We start from the raw sequence: 18765 nt of genomic DNA, 5'->3' as shown, positions 1-18765 counted from the left end.
CAATTTATCTTTTCCAGCTTGGCTGCCCATCTCTTAGCAAACTCAGCATGGGACTCTGCCTCCTTGAGCTTATTGATAAGAAATCTTCCTCATATTTGTCTTCTTTCTGAGAATTCTTTTCTTCAGCAACATGCAGATACTTCAGGTTCTGGTCCAATAGACTGATTGATCTCAGGGTAATGGGATTCAGCCAGCTTGGCCCACTCTTCTGTTTTTTCCAAGTCCCCCTCAATGATCACCAACTCTTACTGCTGCAGAACTTTAATTTTGAACTCCACTGCTTCAAGGTAGTGATTCCAGCCATGGAACCAGTCCTGTTTCAGTTCCTGCTCTGGTTACTTCCTCCTCTGCTTGCCACTGCTGCAGCTTCTCTTAGATTCAATTTGTGAAAGACTAAATACTCAACCAAAGAATTTCCAGTTGATTCTAGAGATAACAGGGAGCAAAAGAACCTTTAAACAATTATTTTACAGAATTCTCTTAAGTGAGGAAATAACAAGGTCAGATATTCTTTCAGAATGTCAACTTGGCTTTCTGTGTCAAAAATGAATGGGAAAAAGATGGTATTGAAGGCAAAGAATCCATAGAAAAACCCATTGCAACAGAAACAATATGAGAAGTGATGAAGGGTTGGTGGGTGAGGAACAGGGGACAGGTAAGAGGAATTTTGGGTGTAGAACCCAGAATGAGACTTGAAAAATGGTTGGACACATGGAGGTCACAGTTGTTCTGCTTGTTATTCAGTGGTGTCTGACTCTTTGTGGCCCCTTTGAGTTTACTTGGCAAAGATACTGGAGTGGTTTGCTTTCTTCCTCCAGCTCATTTTACAGAAGGAGAATCTGAGGTGAATGGGTTCAAGTGATATGTCCAGAGCACACAGCTAGTGAGTGTTTGAGACTGGAATTGAATTCAGAAAGATGAGTCTTCTTGATTTCAGGCTCATACTTTAGCTGCTCTAATCTTTAAAGTTACTTCCAACCTAGGAATTATTATCCTGCAGTCTTTATTGTTGATACACTCCTAGTTCCTTATCCATTGCTTTGTATATATAATGGGCTATTAAAATATTTGTTGTTGATAATTAGGGACAGGGCACTGCTCAAAGGGAGTAGAGATCAAAGCAGACTTTCTAGAACAAGTGACTTGAAGTGGGCCTTCAAGGATGTGTAGAATGCTAAAAGTTGGAGGTCATGGGATAGGAGATGGCATTGAGAATGACAATGACAAGAACAAACTTAAACAAAGATTCTGAGTAATGAAAGCACAGGGCATGTTCAGGGGACAGCTAGAAGCCTGGTTTGATCAGGGTGTTTGAAGGAAAGGGAATAGTGTGAAATCACATGGGAAAAAAAAGTCAAAATAGGTGATGGGGATCCTTAAATGCCTAAATGGGCCCACATGGAAGTATGGAAACCTGGTGGATTTTGAGATGTAGATTGACCTCTGAGGATTTAGAAACCTACATCTAGGGTGGAAAGATAGGATGTGTTGGTGCAATTGGAGGGTAAGCGTGTGAGAGAGTACCACCCTAGCCCTGGTCCCCACTTCAAGTATATCCCAGAGAACTTGGTCCATCTACTCATCCCAAGGGTCTACTCACCCCAAGGGAATTAGGAAAAAAGATTCCTCACAGATACAGGCACCTGGTAATTTCCCAAGATTCATATGAATGAAATGAATCATGTTGATAGACCAGTCTGCACACAGGAGATGCCCCAGTTTTTTCTGCTACCGGGAAAGAATCCTCCTCTAGAGATCAGAGTGGGAAGCTAACACCACCCAATTAATTCATCTGGATAAAAAGTCAGGGGCCCCAGAAGGGCCTAGAGAGCCTTTAAGAGCTGAGGGAGTCACAGTCCAGGTACTCACGGACATAGGAATCAGTCAATGAGAAACTCAGGTACCCTTGCTCTTTGCACCAACCTGAGATTATATGCTTCTTTTTCTGCTGTCTCTTGAGTGCTGGGAAGAGGGATGGAGCCCAGCTGAACTGTGTTGGAAAGATGGTGTTTCTTTGGTGTGAGATCCAATTGAGCCCATGGGGTAGCAGATGCCTTGCTTGTCTATAGGGTATGGGCATTTACACTTGGTTCTTTGTGGGAACTCCTGGTATTAGATATACCCAGAAAAAGCTTTGGTGAGATTGGTAGTTGTGGTGGTGGAGAATGGAAACTTTGTACAGTTTTTTTGGAAATGGGCATGTTCTGGAAGCCTGGTGTGCTGTTGCTATTAGTTCTGGGGATATGTAGGTAATATGGGCCTGCCCTGAATCCTATCCATTTAATATTGATCAACTGTGGAAGGATAAAGTTTTGGATAAAGTTAGGAATTTGCTAACTTGGACTTCTTTCCAGGTCCAGTTCAGAGGAATGATCTCCATGTCACTAACCACACAGATCTCAGAAGACTCTGACATGGCCTTTCCTGCAAAAGGAAGTGCAGGTAAGTGATCATCCTTGGGATGGCATAGCATCTTCTGCTAGTTAGAAGATAACCTATGTTCTTCTTGGGATGAAGAGTTTAAAAGTCTGCACACTGGATTCCTAAATAAATGTTTGGCTAGATTTAGTGTTTGTTTCCACATTCCCGTGTCTACTCCCTTCCTTCCTTCTTCCCTTTCTCTTTCTTTCTTCCTTCCTTTCCAATGTTGGGAGGCACTAAGTCACTATCTATGTGGTAGATAGAGAGCTTGCCTTCAGGTAAGAAAGATCCAAGTTCCCACATGTTATATGATTCTGGGGGAAGTCACATAGAAGTTTAGGGTCAAAAGCAATAATGAGTAGCATGTTTTCTGTCTGTGGAGTAAGTTTCCACTTCAGGGAACTACCTAGATGGATAAAATCACAGATGCTGAACTAAAACATTCCATTATCCCTAGCTTCCTCATGCCTATGTTGACAAACTCTTTAAACACATGAATAACGTGAACATATTTGCTAAAAAGAAGGCAATGTAAAATAGTTGCAACTATGCATCTAATAAAGGTAAGTCGATGAATCAGAATAAGCAAGGATTTAAAAAGTTTATTATTTTTAGTCATTTTGCTTGATTTCCTAGGTGTGAAATGAAAGCTTAGATTTGTTCCAATTTTTTGTTTTTTAAATTAGTGATCTGGAATAATCTTACATGTAAATACTTTGTGATTCTTCTTTCCAAAGTTATATGTTCATATTCTTTGAATGGGCAATATATATTTCTAAAATGCAGACTCTTGTGCTAGGTATTGAATAATGGGCACTCATTAATTTGATGAATCCATGATCTTATTAGTATGCATAGTATACACTAGACTAGAACCTCTCTCCACACTTGGATGGACTATAAGATTCTTGATTTCATTCCAAGTGCTACAGTTTGTGCTTCAGTTAAATGCTTCAGTTTAATGGAGGCCTGCTTCTAGTCTTTTATATTATGAGGATCCCAGGACAACATAGGGTTTGCTCCTCTACTTTCCCTTGGTTTTGTGACATTGCTAGTCATGTGTGTCTTGGCAATCAACTTCTCAACTTCTCAATATTTTGCATTCTCATCTTTATGGGCAAAATATTTTATGTAGAAAAGAAATTATCTGTGGCCACATTGCAACCCTAATATATGATACAAGGTTAGAATAAAACATGGTGGCATGGACCTCTCTTACAAGAGCCTTTCCCATAGACTAAGCACATATCAAGAAACTGGCATCAAATGGAAGCTATTTAGCTCTGCTTTGTCTGGACTTTTCCCAACTCCCTGACTTTCTCCTCTCTAGCAGTCCCTATAGGAACAGGCAGGATAATCAATCAGTCAAACAATACCTTATATAGGTCAGTAAATAGTGCTTATTAAGTAGCTACTGTGTTTCAGGAACCATGGTAACCCTTGAGGATTCAAAAAATGTCATGTTTCCTTGTCCAGCAGAGAGAGTGACGTGACTCAGGAAAGAAATGAAACGTGTGTACACTCAGGTGGGGTTGCTAGCCGGACAGCTAGCAGAATAGATGGTTCACAGTATCACAGTTTTTTTTTTTAATAGCAGAAAACCACAACATTAGCATACAAGATAAAACAATTCAATGACATTTCTCAAACTTGTGCAGGATGTAACCTGGATCAAGAAGTTCCAGTACAATGCTATCCCACAAGTGAGGTCAGACGTTGACGCAGTTGTGTTATCACAGCAGAGTTCCGTGTAAAACCTTTCGTCTGAGGGTCACATAAGCCTAGGCAAAGAACAAATGATCAAAATTATAATTACAACAAAGCTGAAAACAGAAATATCATGTAACCATGTAGCAATTACAGGTGGAGAAGGCAACCAATCATACAATTTCTTGCTCAAATCTATATTTTCTTCCCTTAACATAAAGTGTTCATTACAGAGTTTTGTAATGCATTAATCAAATGATAAAGATTTTCTGACAATTCTTGAGTATATTTTCCTTCTGTCTTTTCCTTATTCATCACTTCTTTATCTACACATGCTCAAATAATGCAATTGTAACAGTTAATATTATCCCTCTCCTTTTCTCTAGGAATATAGACATATTTGGAAGATCCTATCATGACAGTGAGATTTGGTCCTGAGCATTCAGTCACAGACAATTTCTTTTCTGCACAAAATATTTTTCCCCACATCATATTCCACTGTATCAATCTTATCTATTGCTGCTATAACCTTCCATATCTCTGAATCAGCTTACCCTATTTCTGGGTATAAATTGATTTAATATAGCCTGGAATACCCCATAAAATGACTCTATCATGAAAATTCCACACTTGTAACAAAATGGAATTATCATAAATTCCTCTATATAGGGTGTGATAGGCAGCACAGGGGGAAAACATTCAAGTCCCATACATGTAAATTTAAACAAGGAGGTTCTTTAGGAAAGATTTTTCTATCTTCAGTACTTTCTCCAAATGGGACTCCTAACATTTATAAGGTCCTAAATGTTCCCATGCTATAAATATTTGGATGATTAGTATTGCTTAATTTAATACATGGTTCAACAGTACACTTTTTACAAAAATATATAGGTATCATACTATTTAAGCCAGAAAAATTATACCTAACTTCTCAGTATCTTTTCTTTGATATTTCCAATAGTAAATTTGTTATATCCCAAATAATTTGCAGCTTCACCTTGTCAAAACAACTTCAGTCATACTTTTCTCCCCATTTGTACAGTAGTTACCCATGGAGGGTTTTGAATAGAAGTCCAATATTCAGTTCCTTTTGCAGTTCCCAAACTGTTCATGATTAATGTAAGCATCCATGTCATGCTCTCCTTTTGCATGATCCGCCCTTCTTTCTCCTCTTATCTTTTCTTTCTCAGTTTCTTAAGAGTTAGTTATTCATTTTCTATATTACTTGATTCATCTGGTCTGCATGGTCTAATGTTCCTTTTTGGTATCCAGACAGTTTCTTCATCTGTGGACAAAATAGAAGCATACCTTTGACCCCAGGTTTGTAATTAATCAAGTCCTTTCCAATGTCCATCATTTGTATCCTTCCACATTACTCTATGAGTGCTCTTTAGGGTTATTTATTATGTTATCTATGGTATTTTTGTAACCAAGTGTTTTTCAACCAGTGTATTATTCTTATCATCCAAAGTCAAATAATTTAATGAATACAAAGCTTTACTTTGGTGTTGCCACAGTACCTGCTCCCCCACAATCCCCCTTTTTTGTTTATATAGGAACATCTTTAGCTACCTATTCTTCCTCTTGACTATAACTTAACCCTTGGGATTATAAGGAACACCTGCAATATGTTTTATATTGTAATACAGACAGAATTGTTTAAATGCCATGGAAGGGTTATCATCTCTTTTTGTAAATAATTGGTATCCCTGCAAAACAATGGAATAAATGATCAATCACACCTTGAATAGTCTCTGAATTTTGTGCTGTTGCCATCATATATGAACTAAATGTATCTACAGTAACATGAATAAATTTCATTTTTCCAAAAGGTGCATAATGAGTCACCTCCTTCTGCCCACAACTCATTAGGAGCCTGGACTCTAGGATTCTTAGAATAATTTGGAGGGGTAGGTAAATATGGAATGCATTGTAGACAGGATTTTACTATATTGCTAGCTTGCTCTCTGGTGATTTTAAATTCTTTTCTTAGTAAAGAAGGATTCTGTTGAAATTTTTTTGTGACACTGCCTAGCTTGCTCTTCTACTAAGCTTATAAGGAGTGGAAGGATTAATTGATTGGCCCTGTGATTATCTTCATATATAGGCCCAGGAAATCCAGGATGGAAATTCATATGTTCTATTTCTTACAACTTCTAGTAATATTTCAAATAGTTGATATAAGTCTATATCAGTGCTATGATTAATAAAGACTGTATCTGTGTCTGACCACATGGCAATTATACTTATTATCTGTAAAAAATGTTAAGGAGTTGTGGCTGTTCTTTTAATAACATTAACATGGCATATAATTCATTCTTTTGTGTTGATGTAAAAGGAGTATGCAATTTTTTTCTATTACTGTATTTATGCTTGGACCTACAGCTCTAGAATAAGGTCCATGACATTGTTTAAAAATTTCAGGGAACCCAGAGGGTCATCACTACTAATATTTTCCCTCATTACCTCTATAAAGCAATCAATCATTAATTCTAGGCTTAGATAGCATTATAGTAAAATATCTTATATTGACAAAACTAAATCACATAACTTTTCAACATCATGCTCATTAGTAAGTTACCTAACTATGGGTTACATAATTTTTTCAATTTCCCAATATTATTTCAAAGCCCCTCATATATACTCAATATTATTGGAAATAACTGCAGTTAAGATATACTTCCCCATTTCTTATGCATTCTTCTTCTTTGCTTCTATAAAATTGAACATCTAACTCTTAACTTATGTGAAACATAAGATTTCCAAGCTGGCATCTCATTCTCTTAAAGCAAAAACAAAACAAGTTCTCTTAAAGTTAACCTTAGAACTGAATATATTTTATATTTCTTTCATATCTGGTTTCATAAGCTTATTTTCCTCTTATTCCTAATACACTTCTATTTTCAAAAAAAGAAAATAAGTTCTCCACAAACTTAATCTTATAAATATGAAAAATTTTAAAACCCCCAAAGTAAACTTTTTACCCATGTCAGTGTTACATTTATATAAACATTTTCTTCTTCTTCTTAAATAACAGATATTACTTAAGCTTCTTGATCTTATATATAAATATTCCCTTTCATAAACATGAGGTGGAAAAACAAAGCTTTTCACAAACTCTCTGGGCCAAAAAGACCTGGAGAGACATAGACAAGGTATATGTTGGCAAGGTATTCTTTAATTTTCTTATAACACATCTTTGCAAATGTGATGGATGACACTTCAATTAATTCATAGTTTGTAATTGTAGCACAATTTTAAATTTTCCAAAAAATTGTTTAAATCTATTCTTATACAAAGTTTGCTAATTATACATAACACATTTTGATTTCAAGTATATTCCCTTTACTTCCTAAAACTTTGCAATAAAAAATTTAAGATCAGATGTTTCTAAAAATTTTTGATTACAAGATTTTCTTTATAGTTCTCATAATAATCTTATTAATTCCAAAATTCATATTCAAAATTACCTTAAATTATTTTCCTTTTCAAAATATAAAAGTTTTAAAATTCTTATTATCTGTACCAGTGCTATTCTAACTTCTCAATACTCTATAAGAGTTTTCTATCCTCACTGACAAAATGATGTTTTGGGAATTGGAGATTCCCCATATTTTGAGATATCAAGATAGTATGTGCTAATTATTTACCTTTACTGTGTATCATTCCTTGTTCCCCGCCCCCAATTTTTTCCAAGTACATAAACTACACCCCAAGCATATATTGAATCTGTGTCAATATCTCCTCCTTTTTTTTGCCTTTTTAAAGCCTGATTAAGAGCATATAACTCAGAAGTCTGTGCCAACAATGGTTTTGACCAACTCCTAGCCTCTATCAAGTCCATTCTGTCCCTATCTATTTAGCATTCCCATTAGCTATTTTTCCTCCTATGACTCTAGAGGAGCCATAGAACATTATAACCAAAAAAAAAAATCAATGTTACTTTTTATAAACCCCTTAATTCAGTTACATGTATTTTAAGATAACTTTTTACAGAGGATTAGCACATTTTAGAATTACCCAATTTGAAGAAACAGCTAACATTTATCTAGCAATTGCTCTCATATCAAACTTTCCACTTTATGGGGTTTATTACTTTTCCAATGAATTCACTACCAGATATTGCAAAAGTGACGGTTTAATCCAATTTTCAGATTACTCCAACTTCATTTAGTTTAGTTTATTTTTGCAAGGCAAATGGGGTTAAGTGGCTTGCCCAAGGCCACACAGCTAGGTAATTATTAAGTGTCTGAGGCTGGATTTGAACTCAGGTACTCCTGACTCCAGGGCTGGTGCTTTATCCACTGTGCCACTTAGCCACCCCTCCAACCTCATTTAAACACCTATCTCTGTATAGACTTATAGCTCTCTATATTTTCTTCTCGTCTTACATTGATTTGCAAATCACTTTTCAAAGTTCCCAAAAGCCATCTTTTATTTATACAAAGTCAAATCTGCTCATACTTACTTTCTATATGCTTAAACCAACTTCCATACTTCACAAATGGTTCAAAAAACCCCAATTGTCCCTATGTAGCTTTTCCTATTTCCTTGTAACCCTTTTGTCTCTTCTCACTTCTCTCAGAGCCCCATTACTCAGACTGAACTACCTACATTTCCCCTTAATACACTGTTCTCATATTCTTTTTCATTAATTCTTTTATTAAGAACAGTAAAGAAAATTAACTTTAGGGACAATTTCAATTTCTTCTAGGTCCCTTATAAGTATAATTTGCCAAACCAGTAAGTAAAATCCTGTCAGTCAATGAGACCAGAAAAAGAAACAACAGAAAATAAGAGAAAATAATAGAACCCTTTCTCCCCACAAAATAATGATTTTCAGGAAGATCTCCTGTGGCACAGAATCATGAGTTTTTGGAAAATGAAAAAGATCTAGTTTTGACAAAAGAGAATGGAAAGAGGATTGGCCCATCAGAACACAGAGACATGACAGCAGGTCCGACCATGCAGAGATAGCTAAGAGCTTTCCTCAGCCTGTATTTTAAAACAAACACATATAAAACATATAAACAGCATCAGAGCACTTTGAACCAGAGAGGCCCCTGAACTCTGAGGAAACCCCACCCCTGCTCTCACACTAGACAAAATCCAGAGTATATTCCATTTATCACAATACAAAGGTATTTATATTTAACACTTCTTGATTTTAACTGGTATAACTTTTGAGAAGGCAAACAGTCACCCCCAAATCCCTCAGCCTAATTGGAATATCCCCTATCTCCTTCTTCAACTAGAGTAAACCAAATGACTTCTTTTTAAGGGGAAAGTCCTTTTCTTGGGGGGGGGATCTTATGCTTTTTAAATCTTCACTTGACCCATAATTTTCTATAATAACTAACATTATCAGAATCTACATTGATAAACTCCTGAAGCTATAATGTTACCATATCATTCTGGTAAAAAGATTAACTATTTAGTTTCCCTTATTTCTGGCATTTCTATATAATCAAATTATTTACTTTTAGAATTTTACCTAATTCTCTTGTTTTTCTGGAATTTACTTCTCCAAAACTTTTCTCAAATTAAAATAATATTTCTTCTTATGATTTCTTTATTTAACACATTTGGTAATATACAGTCTCTTTCCTGATTTTTATAATTCCAAATAAATTTCCCCTTTTAACACTTGTTTATCCAAGTCTTTTTTTAAAGTTTTTTTTTACAAGGTAATGGGGTTAAGTGGCTTACCCAAGGCCACACAACTAGGCAATTATTAAGTGTCTGAGGCCAGATTTGAACTCAGGTACTCCTGACTCCAGAGCTGGTGCTCTATCCAGTACACCACCTAGCTGCCTCCCCAAGTCTTGATGAAGTAATTACCTCTCTCTAGCTAGTCCTTTGTCTAAAATTCTCTTTCAGCTAACTTCAAGGTTGAGAGATAAGAGCCAGAGGGGCAAGAGGATAAGCCGTGGAAAAGGAGAAGGAGGGGGAAAGCATTCTGGCAGAGTCACAGTGAAGAAGCAGGGAAGAGGAAAAAGTCAATAGTATTTTATCATATTAATATTCGTTTACCTATTCACACACTATTCTCCAATTATATAGATTCAAAGTACCTTCTAATCTCAATTCTCCTTTTATTGGGAACAATGGAGAACATTCATAAACAATTTGTTTTTTGTTTTTTTTATAATTTCTAAACCCTTCTCTTTAAAATATTTATATCCTGCCCTAGCTTTTTTAATTTTGTAGAAAGCTATTTCCCCATAGCACCTGCTATACTTGCTTGGAAAATGAAAGTAAAAAGCTGCACTACTGATCTGCTCTTCAAACCTTCCCCTCACCTGTCTCATCCTGGAACTATCATGGCCTCACCAGGAGGTTTTCTTCTCCTGAAAGACTTTCTCAGATTCTAGATGGCTTCAAGTCCAAGTACCTACCCCACATTGGACACCAGATGTTGTTCCCCTGTCCAGCAAGGAGAGTGACATGACTTGGGAGAGAAATGAAACATGTGCACACTTGGGTGGGGATGCTAGCAGGACAACTAGCAGAACTGTTTATTCATCGTAGCAGACAGTTTTTTATAACAGAAAACCACATTAGCATTCAAGATAAAACAATTCAATGACATCTCTCAAATTTGTGCAGGATATAACTTGAGTCAAGAAGTTTGGGTATAAGGCTATCACACAAGTGAGGTCACACATTGATGCAGTTGTGTTATCTCAGCAGAGTTCCATGGAAAGCCTTTTGCCTGAGGGTCACATAAGCCAAGATTTTACTCAGCTGACCTTTCCCCCAGACTGTCTCAGGCAACTCTCAACACTCCCCCCTTTTCTGTTTTAATACAATAGCCCACAATTGCATGAGTTGGCCTTCAACTCTTCAACCTATACCATCCAGTTCTTAACTTGTGTTATCAAAATGTTATAACTTCAACATATTGTAAAAGACCTTAAGTATACTGATTGGTAAGTATGTCAGTCATGTTATGTGGTTTCAGACCATCTTTGGCTGCTCCTTGTACATCTCTGTATATTATAAGCCTTCCTCAATATGTGCCATTCTGGCTGTTAACATTTTTGAATGTGAAGCTCACACTCTTACTCAGAGCAAAGATAGTTTTTAAAATGAGAGGCAAACAGCAAACGATCAATATCATAATTACAAAAAAGCTGAAAACAGAAATAATACCATGTAACCATGTACCAATTACAAGAGAAAGGCAAAAGAGAGACTCTGCCTCAAGGAGTCTAAAAGGGAAGATCTGGAAACAATCATGTAAAAACACATTATGGATAGGATAAAGTGGGGACCAAAGACATTGGCATTAAATGGATTCACTTTACCAGGGATACAAAGAAAGAATCAGTTCCTAATATCAAGGAGCTTGCATTTTATCAGGTGCAGAGACTTGCATCTATCTATGTGTTAAAGTATCTATAGAACCACCTACCTTTACACATATGTATCTAGCATATTAAACAATATATTACATACACAATACATACATATTGTAGACATGCAATGGACTTGTATTATGTCCATATATATATATACACACACAAATATGTGTTTGTACATATATATTCATAAAAGGTGACAGTGGGGTGGAGGGAAGGCATCAACAACTGAGTGAGCTCAAGAAAGGCTTCCAATAGAAGGTTAAATTGAAACTGAATGCTGATGAAAACCAGGAATAATAGAAAGTGGGGTTGAGAATGGAGAATTCCAGGCATGGGAAGAAACCAGTGAAAACCCTGGACTGTCAGGGGCAATGTGATGCCAAAAGAGCAGGAAGGATTAAAAAACAAAACAAATAAAAGTTATATTGAGGGGAATAGAACAAAAGAGAGACCCACTCACTGACAGATGGAATGATAACCTGCAAGAGACAAAGATGTTCACCTCCTATTTTCTTTATTTTCTCTGGAAGGACAGAGAACGTACATTAGAAAGAACAGAACAAAGTGATTCTTTGGGAGATGAGAACCAAAATAAGCAAAGGAAAATTAAAAGAGCTATTTTTGAATCCTAGTTCCATTGCCCAATTGAACTACCTCTAGGAAACTTTAATCTTCATGAGTAAGCTTCACTTGTATTACTTCTATTTTTATTTTGAACTTCAAGTGCGTGCTGAGGAGAAGAAAATTCATGACATTAATCAACATGTATGGATCCTTCAGAATAAGCACCTCATAACTTCCAAAGGGAACAGAGTCACCCCAGGTGAGTAACACACCCCCTTAGGTTACTATCAGTTGCTATTGTTCATCAAGACAGGTTCCAGAAGACTTTTCAATTCTAGGAATGTCTTGGACAGATATTGTGTTACTGTATTCTAGGAGAGATTGATAGAGAGAGAGAGTTACAGAAAAAGAAACAAAGACAGAGAAAGACAGGTAGATGATGGGTTTATCTTTGCTTTAGTCACCTTTTTTGAGATCAGAAAAATAGAGAGAGAAACATTCGTATGTGTGTGTGTAGGGGAATTTGGAGAAAGCCCAGATTGGATGACCTGTAGCTATTAGTCAAGTAACAGAAAAGTAGAGAAAAAAGTATTAAAAAGGTGAAAAGGTAGAGTGAAAGAGGGAGGGAATGAAGAAGAAGAAAGGAAAGCAGAGAGTAGCAACCTCTTCCCTTCCCCACCCCTGGTGTTGGCTGTGAGGTCACTATAACATTTGATCACAGCCTCCCTATCCCCCTGTCCTTTTTACTCCAGAATTCTTTGCATTATCCCAATGAAAGACTTTGGCATCTCCTCCCATGATTCTTACAGAATTCCTTTAGGGGATACAGGGCAACTATTATCTCATTTTACAATGGAGGAAATTGAGTTGTAGAGGAACTCAAACTCATTGAGTCATAAGGTCACCAAATAAGAAGGTGGTTGAACTGGGATTGAAGTTCAGTTCTCCTGCCTTAGAGGAGGACCAGCCTAGGGTTATAATTGGATGCTCCCTGTCTCCATGGTGAAGCCAACAGGAGCAGGTAGATTGGAATCTATTAGTTTTCAGGTACAGATCTGGTTTTCCTTAGCAACCTTGGTGGTGGAGATGATTGCTTTTCCTGCTCTCTTGTTCCATCAGGTATAGATAAAGAGTCTTAGTGTATCTAAGGCTCACATGTTTAGATAGCATCCTTAATGGAGAGAAATAGAAATGGAGCAAGAGATAGTTTTGAATAGACCAATTTCTCCTCTGTCCTGGAGATATCTGGAGTAACTGTGGAGATGAGAATTAAGAAGAGTACCTATGGAAGGAAGCATTTCTGAGCCAGGTTCCCTTACTTCTTGGAGAATAGGAAATGAGGGAACATGGAGATTAGGCTACTAATGACTGAGGTGCTGGAATTTCCAGAGTCAGCTACCCAGAGAGAGAGAGAGAGAGGCCAGAAACCAAGGTCATCCTCCTCAGTCTCTATGGACTGAGTAGAAAGGCCTTGAAAGAGCCCTGCTCCATCTCCTAGAAATTAATTCTAGGTCCTGGGTCTGGGTCTCTTACATTTTTCTAGGCCTGATGTTTCAATTTATCTTCTCTCATTGTTTTCTTAGTAATACTCAAAATGATACCATGCAGAAATGAAGACTCTCTTGAAAAAAACAAAGGGAAATGTATTTATATAGGAATAAAAGACCATAAACTCTGTCTGTGCTGTGAGAATAAAGAACCTGCCACATTAAAGCTGGAGGTGAGTTTGATTGAGTCATAGAATTCCCATTGGATTGGGAAGCCATGTTGGTGATTGCTTATTTGAAGCATTATGAAAACATATCTTCCTCAACATCCCTGGACACCTTCCTCTTGAGGACCTCCAATGAATAATAACTCATTATCTTTGGAAACAACTCATTCCAAATTAAACCAATGGAACTTTAGGAAGTTACTTTTGATATTCAGTTTTCATCTGCCCCTTGGCAGTTTTCCAATCTTTCCTCTGCTCTTTCCTCAGGCATTAAATACATGTTTCATTGCTTTCTTGTATATGATAATCATTCACAAAGTCAGAGAGAGTTGTTGCATCCTTGTTAAGTCTATTCTCCATTAAAGAAGTTCAGTTTAGGGGCAGCTAGGTGGCACAGGTGATAGAGCCCAGGTCCTTGGATTTGGGAAGACCTGATGCAAATCTGGTTTCAGACAACTGATACTTACTGCTGTGTGACCCTGAGCAAGGCATTTAATCCTGATTGACTCAAAAGAAAAAATAAAAATCCGGTTTATTCTTCCTTCAGTTAACCTTATCTTTGTCACCTTTGAAGGACTTTCATAAACCTAGTAGTTATTCCTGGGACAAATTCTAACATATCTTCTTAAATACCATGAATTTCTTTTCTCTTTTCTCTTTATTTGTATTTTTTCAATTAACAATTGTTCATTTTCTCTCCTTTCTCCTTTGATAACTGTAAAATTTATTTCATGTTTTGGTTTGATATTATGGTTCTAGATTGATGATATATTCATAATGATTAGGTTCCAATATGGAAATGCATACACTAAGTGCTTCCAATGCCCAAAGAAGGAAGTTTTTAGGCAAAACAGTAGTCAGTATTATTCTATTTTTTAATTCTGTGTTTGACGGATGGGATTTGCCACTTTTTGATTACAATAACTGTTAAAGGAAACTTGAGTCATTCTTCCTCTGCTGCCTTAGACAGTTTGTGTGAGATTCCCCAACAGTCCTGATAAAGACCAAGCTTTACCCAAGTCTACAATCAATAATGGATTCTGAAATCTTTTCTATCAAATCTGGGTCTGATTTTTCCATGCCCCCACCTATATCTGGCATCAGTTATCTATTCTTAACTAAACCCATTTTGGAGGTATTTAATATTGCTCCCAGAACTCCAATACTGAGCATGCTTTCTCTTTGAAATCTCTCACTCACCATTATTCTGACTGAATTTCTTGCATATGTAGAAAATTTACACTGGATATGTCCAAAAATAAGTTTCATTCTACATCAATCACCCTATGTTTTCTCCTAAAGCATATAGATGCAGGTAGAGTATCTGATTACTAGACATGAGTATAGCATCTGATTTCAAAGAAATTCTACCAACGAAATTCTATCCAATACTGCCTACAACCTATTCTGACCAATTAAATGTTTATTTGTCAGGGACTTGTATGAGTATGTCACAAAGCTCTGTATATCATTCAGTAATCAAAATTCAAGTAATCAGAAGACAACATCAAACAGACAGAGAGTCCAAGCAAAAAGACTCAGAACCCAGGTTCCATTTCTGGCCAAGAAAATGGAAATGGGGCAGGGTTTCTGCAAGACCTCTTTTACCTGTATCATAGAGGCTAAGAAAGAAGAGCTAAATGAGCTTACTTTCAATATAAAACTTAAATTCTATTTTTATTGTCCTTTGGGTTTCTGTTATTATTTCTCTTTGTTTTATCATGATGCCATTCTAGAGTATTTCATTTTTTAATCCCCTTGCAACCTATTGTCCCCAAAGGTGTACATCTGCACAGCTTCTCTGTCTCAAATTTCAAAATGGACCACTAAACTAAACTTAGGGGAATTCTTAAGTTTGCCATTAATTAGATTTTGATAACCAGTCATTTATTCCTTGTTGAAGAAAATTAATAGAATGATTATCACCTCACTGCTTCCTCTACCTTTAGAAGAATAATATTGTTATTAAGAACAGCTAGGTGGTACAGTGGATAGAGCACTGGCCTTGGAGTTGGGACAGGAGCTGGAATTCAGTCTTAAACACTTAGCACTTACTAGGTGTGTAACCTATCCAGGGCCTCTCCAGTCATCTTGATTCATATCTGGTCACTGGATCCAGATGGCCCTGGAGGGGAAAGTGAGGTTAGTGACTTAGCACATTCCCCCACCTCACTCAAATCCAATTCATGGGCTTGTCATGGCATCACCTCCTAAAGTCATAGTATTCTTCAGGAACAAAGGACAAACATCATCATCATCATCATTGTTATTAAGGGAAGATAAAGAAGGATTATTAGTGACTCTGCTTTTAGTAGTTAAAGTATTCCAGTAGAAGACCAGACAGCTGAGGCTCTCACATATTTTGTATATCAGTACCTAATTAACCCTTCCCTGTTCTCTCTTTTTCAATTCTGAGATCCATTTCCTTGAAAGAGATTTATCCATGAGGATCTGGAATCTCATGAACTTGGGTTTTCCCTCTGGTGAGGTAGACCATAGGTTATTTAAGTTTTTATTCTTTGAAGGACTCTATTCCATGGCCTCCCATGAGTAAAGTCCTCATGGACAGACAGTCTCCTCTCCTTTCTCTGAATGAGGTGAAAGAAGGAACCATATTCATTGACTTACCTCCCTCATCATCAGATTATTCTCACTAATAGGCTTTTTTCTTCTTCTCCCTCAGGATAAGGACATAATGGACCTGTACAAATCTGAAAAGGCACAGAAACCTTTTGTCTTTTACTATAAGAAGACTGGAAACACCTCTACCCTTGAGTCAGCTGCCTGTCCTGGCTGGTTCATATGTACCTCCAATAAGATTGGAGAACCTGTCAAGATGACTAAAAATGTGGGCGAAGGAAATAACATAGACTTCTATTTAAGGAGTACACATTAGCTTAGTCTGGGTGATCTGCCTAAGATCAGGGAGGACCTACCCTATTTGTCCAGTTTTTCCATCTCCAAAAGCCCTTTCACATAATGCTAATTTATCTTCAACCTAGTAGCATCACTGACTTTTGGTAAGATTGATATTATTTCCCTTTTACATATGAGAAAACCAAGGTCAGTGAGGCATGTGATTTGTCTGAAATCACATAGTTGGTGAATAGATAAGTTCAGAATCAAACCAGGACTCTTGCCTGGGTCTAAAGGTCTTTGAACCTTCTATATCTTGGATTGCCTTTCCTCCTTTCATGACTGATGCCTGAGCTATGGTGACCTTTCTTTTTTCTTATCTCTTTTAATACCTTGTTCCTTCCAGGTAGCTGAATCCTCCTTTGGTTGTTCTCTCCTGGACCTGAAGCCCATTCCCACAATAAAGACTCCAGGGTACTCCCAGATTCATGTTTAATTCCCCTTGAAATGTAGAAGTGGTGTTAGGGATATTTATCTCATTATCATTGGCATCTTCTCCTGCTGTCCTTAGATTTGACATCTGTGCCAGTGGAATTTCTTTTAAGTTTTTTTTTTTTTTTGCAAGGCAAATGGGGTTAAGTGCTGATCCAACTCCACACAGCTAGGTAATTATTAAGTGTCTGAGGCTGGATTTGAACTCAGGTACTCCTGACTCCAGGGCTGGTGCTGTATCCGCTGTGCCACCTAACTGCCCCAGTGGAATTTCTTGAGGTTGCTGAGGGTAATGGGGTTTCTCCTTCATCCCCCCAACCAGTAATCTTTTTTCACCAAGTTTCACTATATGCTTTAAAATAGTTCCACATTATAGAGTTATGGGTTTAGATTTGGTAGGGACTTTTGAGGTCATTTAGTCTAGAGCCTACCAAACTGTGAACTGCCACCAAGACAGATGAAAATATCATTGGAAAATGTTTAACAAAATAAATAAAAGTATACTACAGTGTTGTCGTTAGTCATGTCTGATTCTTCAAGACCCCAGTTTGGATTTACTGGGAAGGATACTGACCATTTCCTTCTCCAGTTCATTTTATAGATGAAGAAACTGAGGCAAACAGGGTCAAATGACTTGTCCAAGGTCAGATAGCTAGCAGGTCAGTTTTTGAGGTCAGTTTTGAACTCAGGAAGACTCATTTTCCTGCTTGCAGGCTTGGTGTATCATCCAATGTGGCACTTAGCTGTACATGTTTGATATTCTATATATATTTTCACTAATTAGACTGTAAGCTTCTTTAGTCCTGGGCCTGCTTCCATTTTATATTTACATCTCCAGTACTTAGTATACATAGCACAATAAATCATTGTGACAATGGTGATGATAATGAGTAATTGAGGTTTTCAGCATCTCTATTCCTAAACTATCTGAGAAAGTCTAATTCATTGTAAGCATTTCCCCAAGCTTTTGAAAGGTTTGGGGTCATTCCCCACCCTCTCCCCCCCCACCCCTCTGCCAAGGACCTCAATTTCTTTAAGGTCTTATGAGAGGCTCTGACTGCTCTCCTGGCCTGTCCCCTCTGCCCTGGAGCTGTGAGGAGGGTCCCTGCTTTGCTAAGGCAGTATGGGGCCTGTGTGGTATCTGAACCATTTGTTTGTTCTCCTTAAACAGAATAATCATAGGACCCTGACCAAAGAACAAAAAGGAATTATTTGCTCTTAAGAAAAGGGCACAACCTTTAACATGGGTTAGAGCTCTAGGAGGAATGCAGTCATGCAAGCCCCTTTTATCCTAGTCCCTACACAGTCCCAATCCCCTGGCCCTCTAACTACTGGCTACAGAGTTGGGCTCACAATGTTTCTGCAAGTATTGAACTAATCACCACAAAGCATTTTAAAACCCTATTTTGCATAATTATTCAGATTCAGTTTTACCCTGTCAAAGAGAGATATTAATTTTACCTTATCAGAGAGATCATTTGGAATCCTTCCATATATGGGAGTCAATCAGCACAGTGCTGTATAATCTTTGTTATCACTTGACCTTGGGGAAGTGAAAATTTTGTAACTCTTGCTGACTTGGCTTTGGAAGGAAGACTTCACTCAGTTATAGTCCCACTCAGGCCCCAGACTTTGACCTGGATC

The 18765-nt window shown here is 37.3% G+C and overlaps 1 protein-coding gene across 1 annotated transcript; it reads left to right on the top strand.

The window, feature by feature from the left end:
• Positions 1-1808: 1808 nt before the first annotated feature.
• Positions 1809-17624, top strand: LOC141513142 (interleukin-36 alpha-like). The gene is made up of 5 exons (XM_074222679.1): positions 1809-1900; positions 2355-2442; positions 12220-12318; positions 13643-13779; positions 16457-17624. Exons 2-5 carry the CDS (start codon positions 2370-2372, stop codon positions 16667-16669), a joined length of 522 nt encoding a protein of 173 aa, XP_074078780.1. The 5' UTR covers positions 1809-1900; positions 2355-2369; the 3' UTR covers positions 16670-17624.
• Positions 17625-18765: the final 1141 nt, after the last annotated feature.

Source organism: Macrotis lagotis, chromosome 1 (genome assembly GCF_037893015.1).
Source record: "Macrotis lagotis isolate mMagLag1 chromosome 1, bilby.v1.9.chrom.fasta, whole genome shotgun sequence".
In the NCBI taxonomy this organism is placed as follows: domain Eukaryota; kingdom Metazoa; phylum Chordata; class Mammalia; order Peramelemorphia; family Peramelidae; genus Macrotis; species Macrotis lagotis.
This window is presented reverse-complemented; position numbering and strand designations above follow the sequence as displayed.

Bases quoted from the DNA above. Each gene is read 5' to 3' on its own strand.
- LOC141513142 (XM_074222679.1), top strand. From the start codon at position 2,370: ATGATCTCCATGTCACTAACCACACAGATCTCAGAAGACTCTGACATG. The intron at 2,443-12,219 runs GTAAGTGATCAT...TTGAACTTCAAG, and splicing joins TCCTGCAAAAGGAAGTGCAG to TGCGTGCTGAGGAGAAGAAA. The intron at 13,780-16,456 runs GTGAGTTTGATT...CTTCTCCCTCAG, and splicing joins CTGCCACATTAAAGCTGGAG to GATAAGGACATAATGGACCT.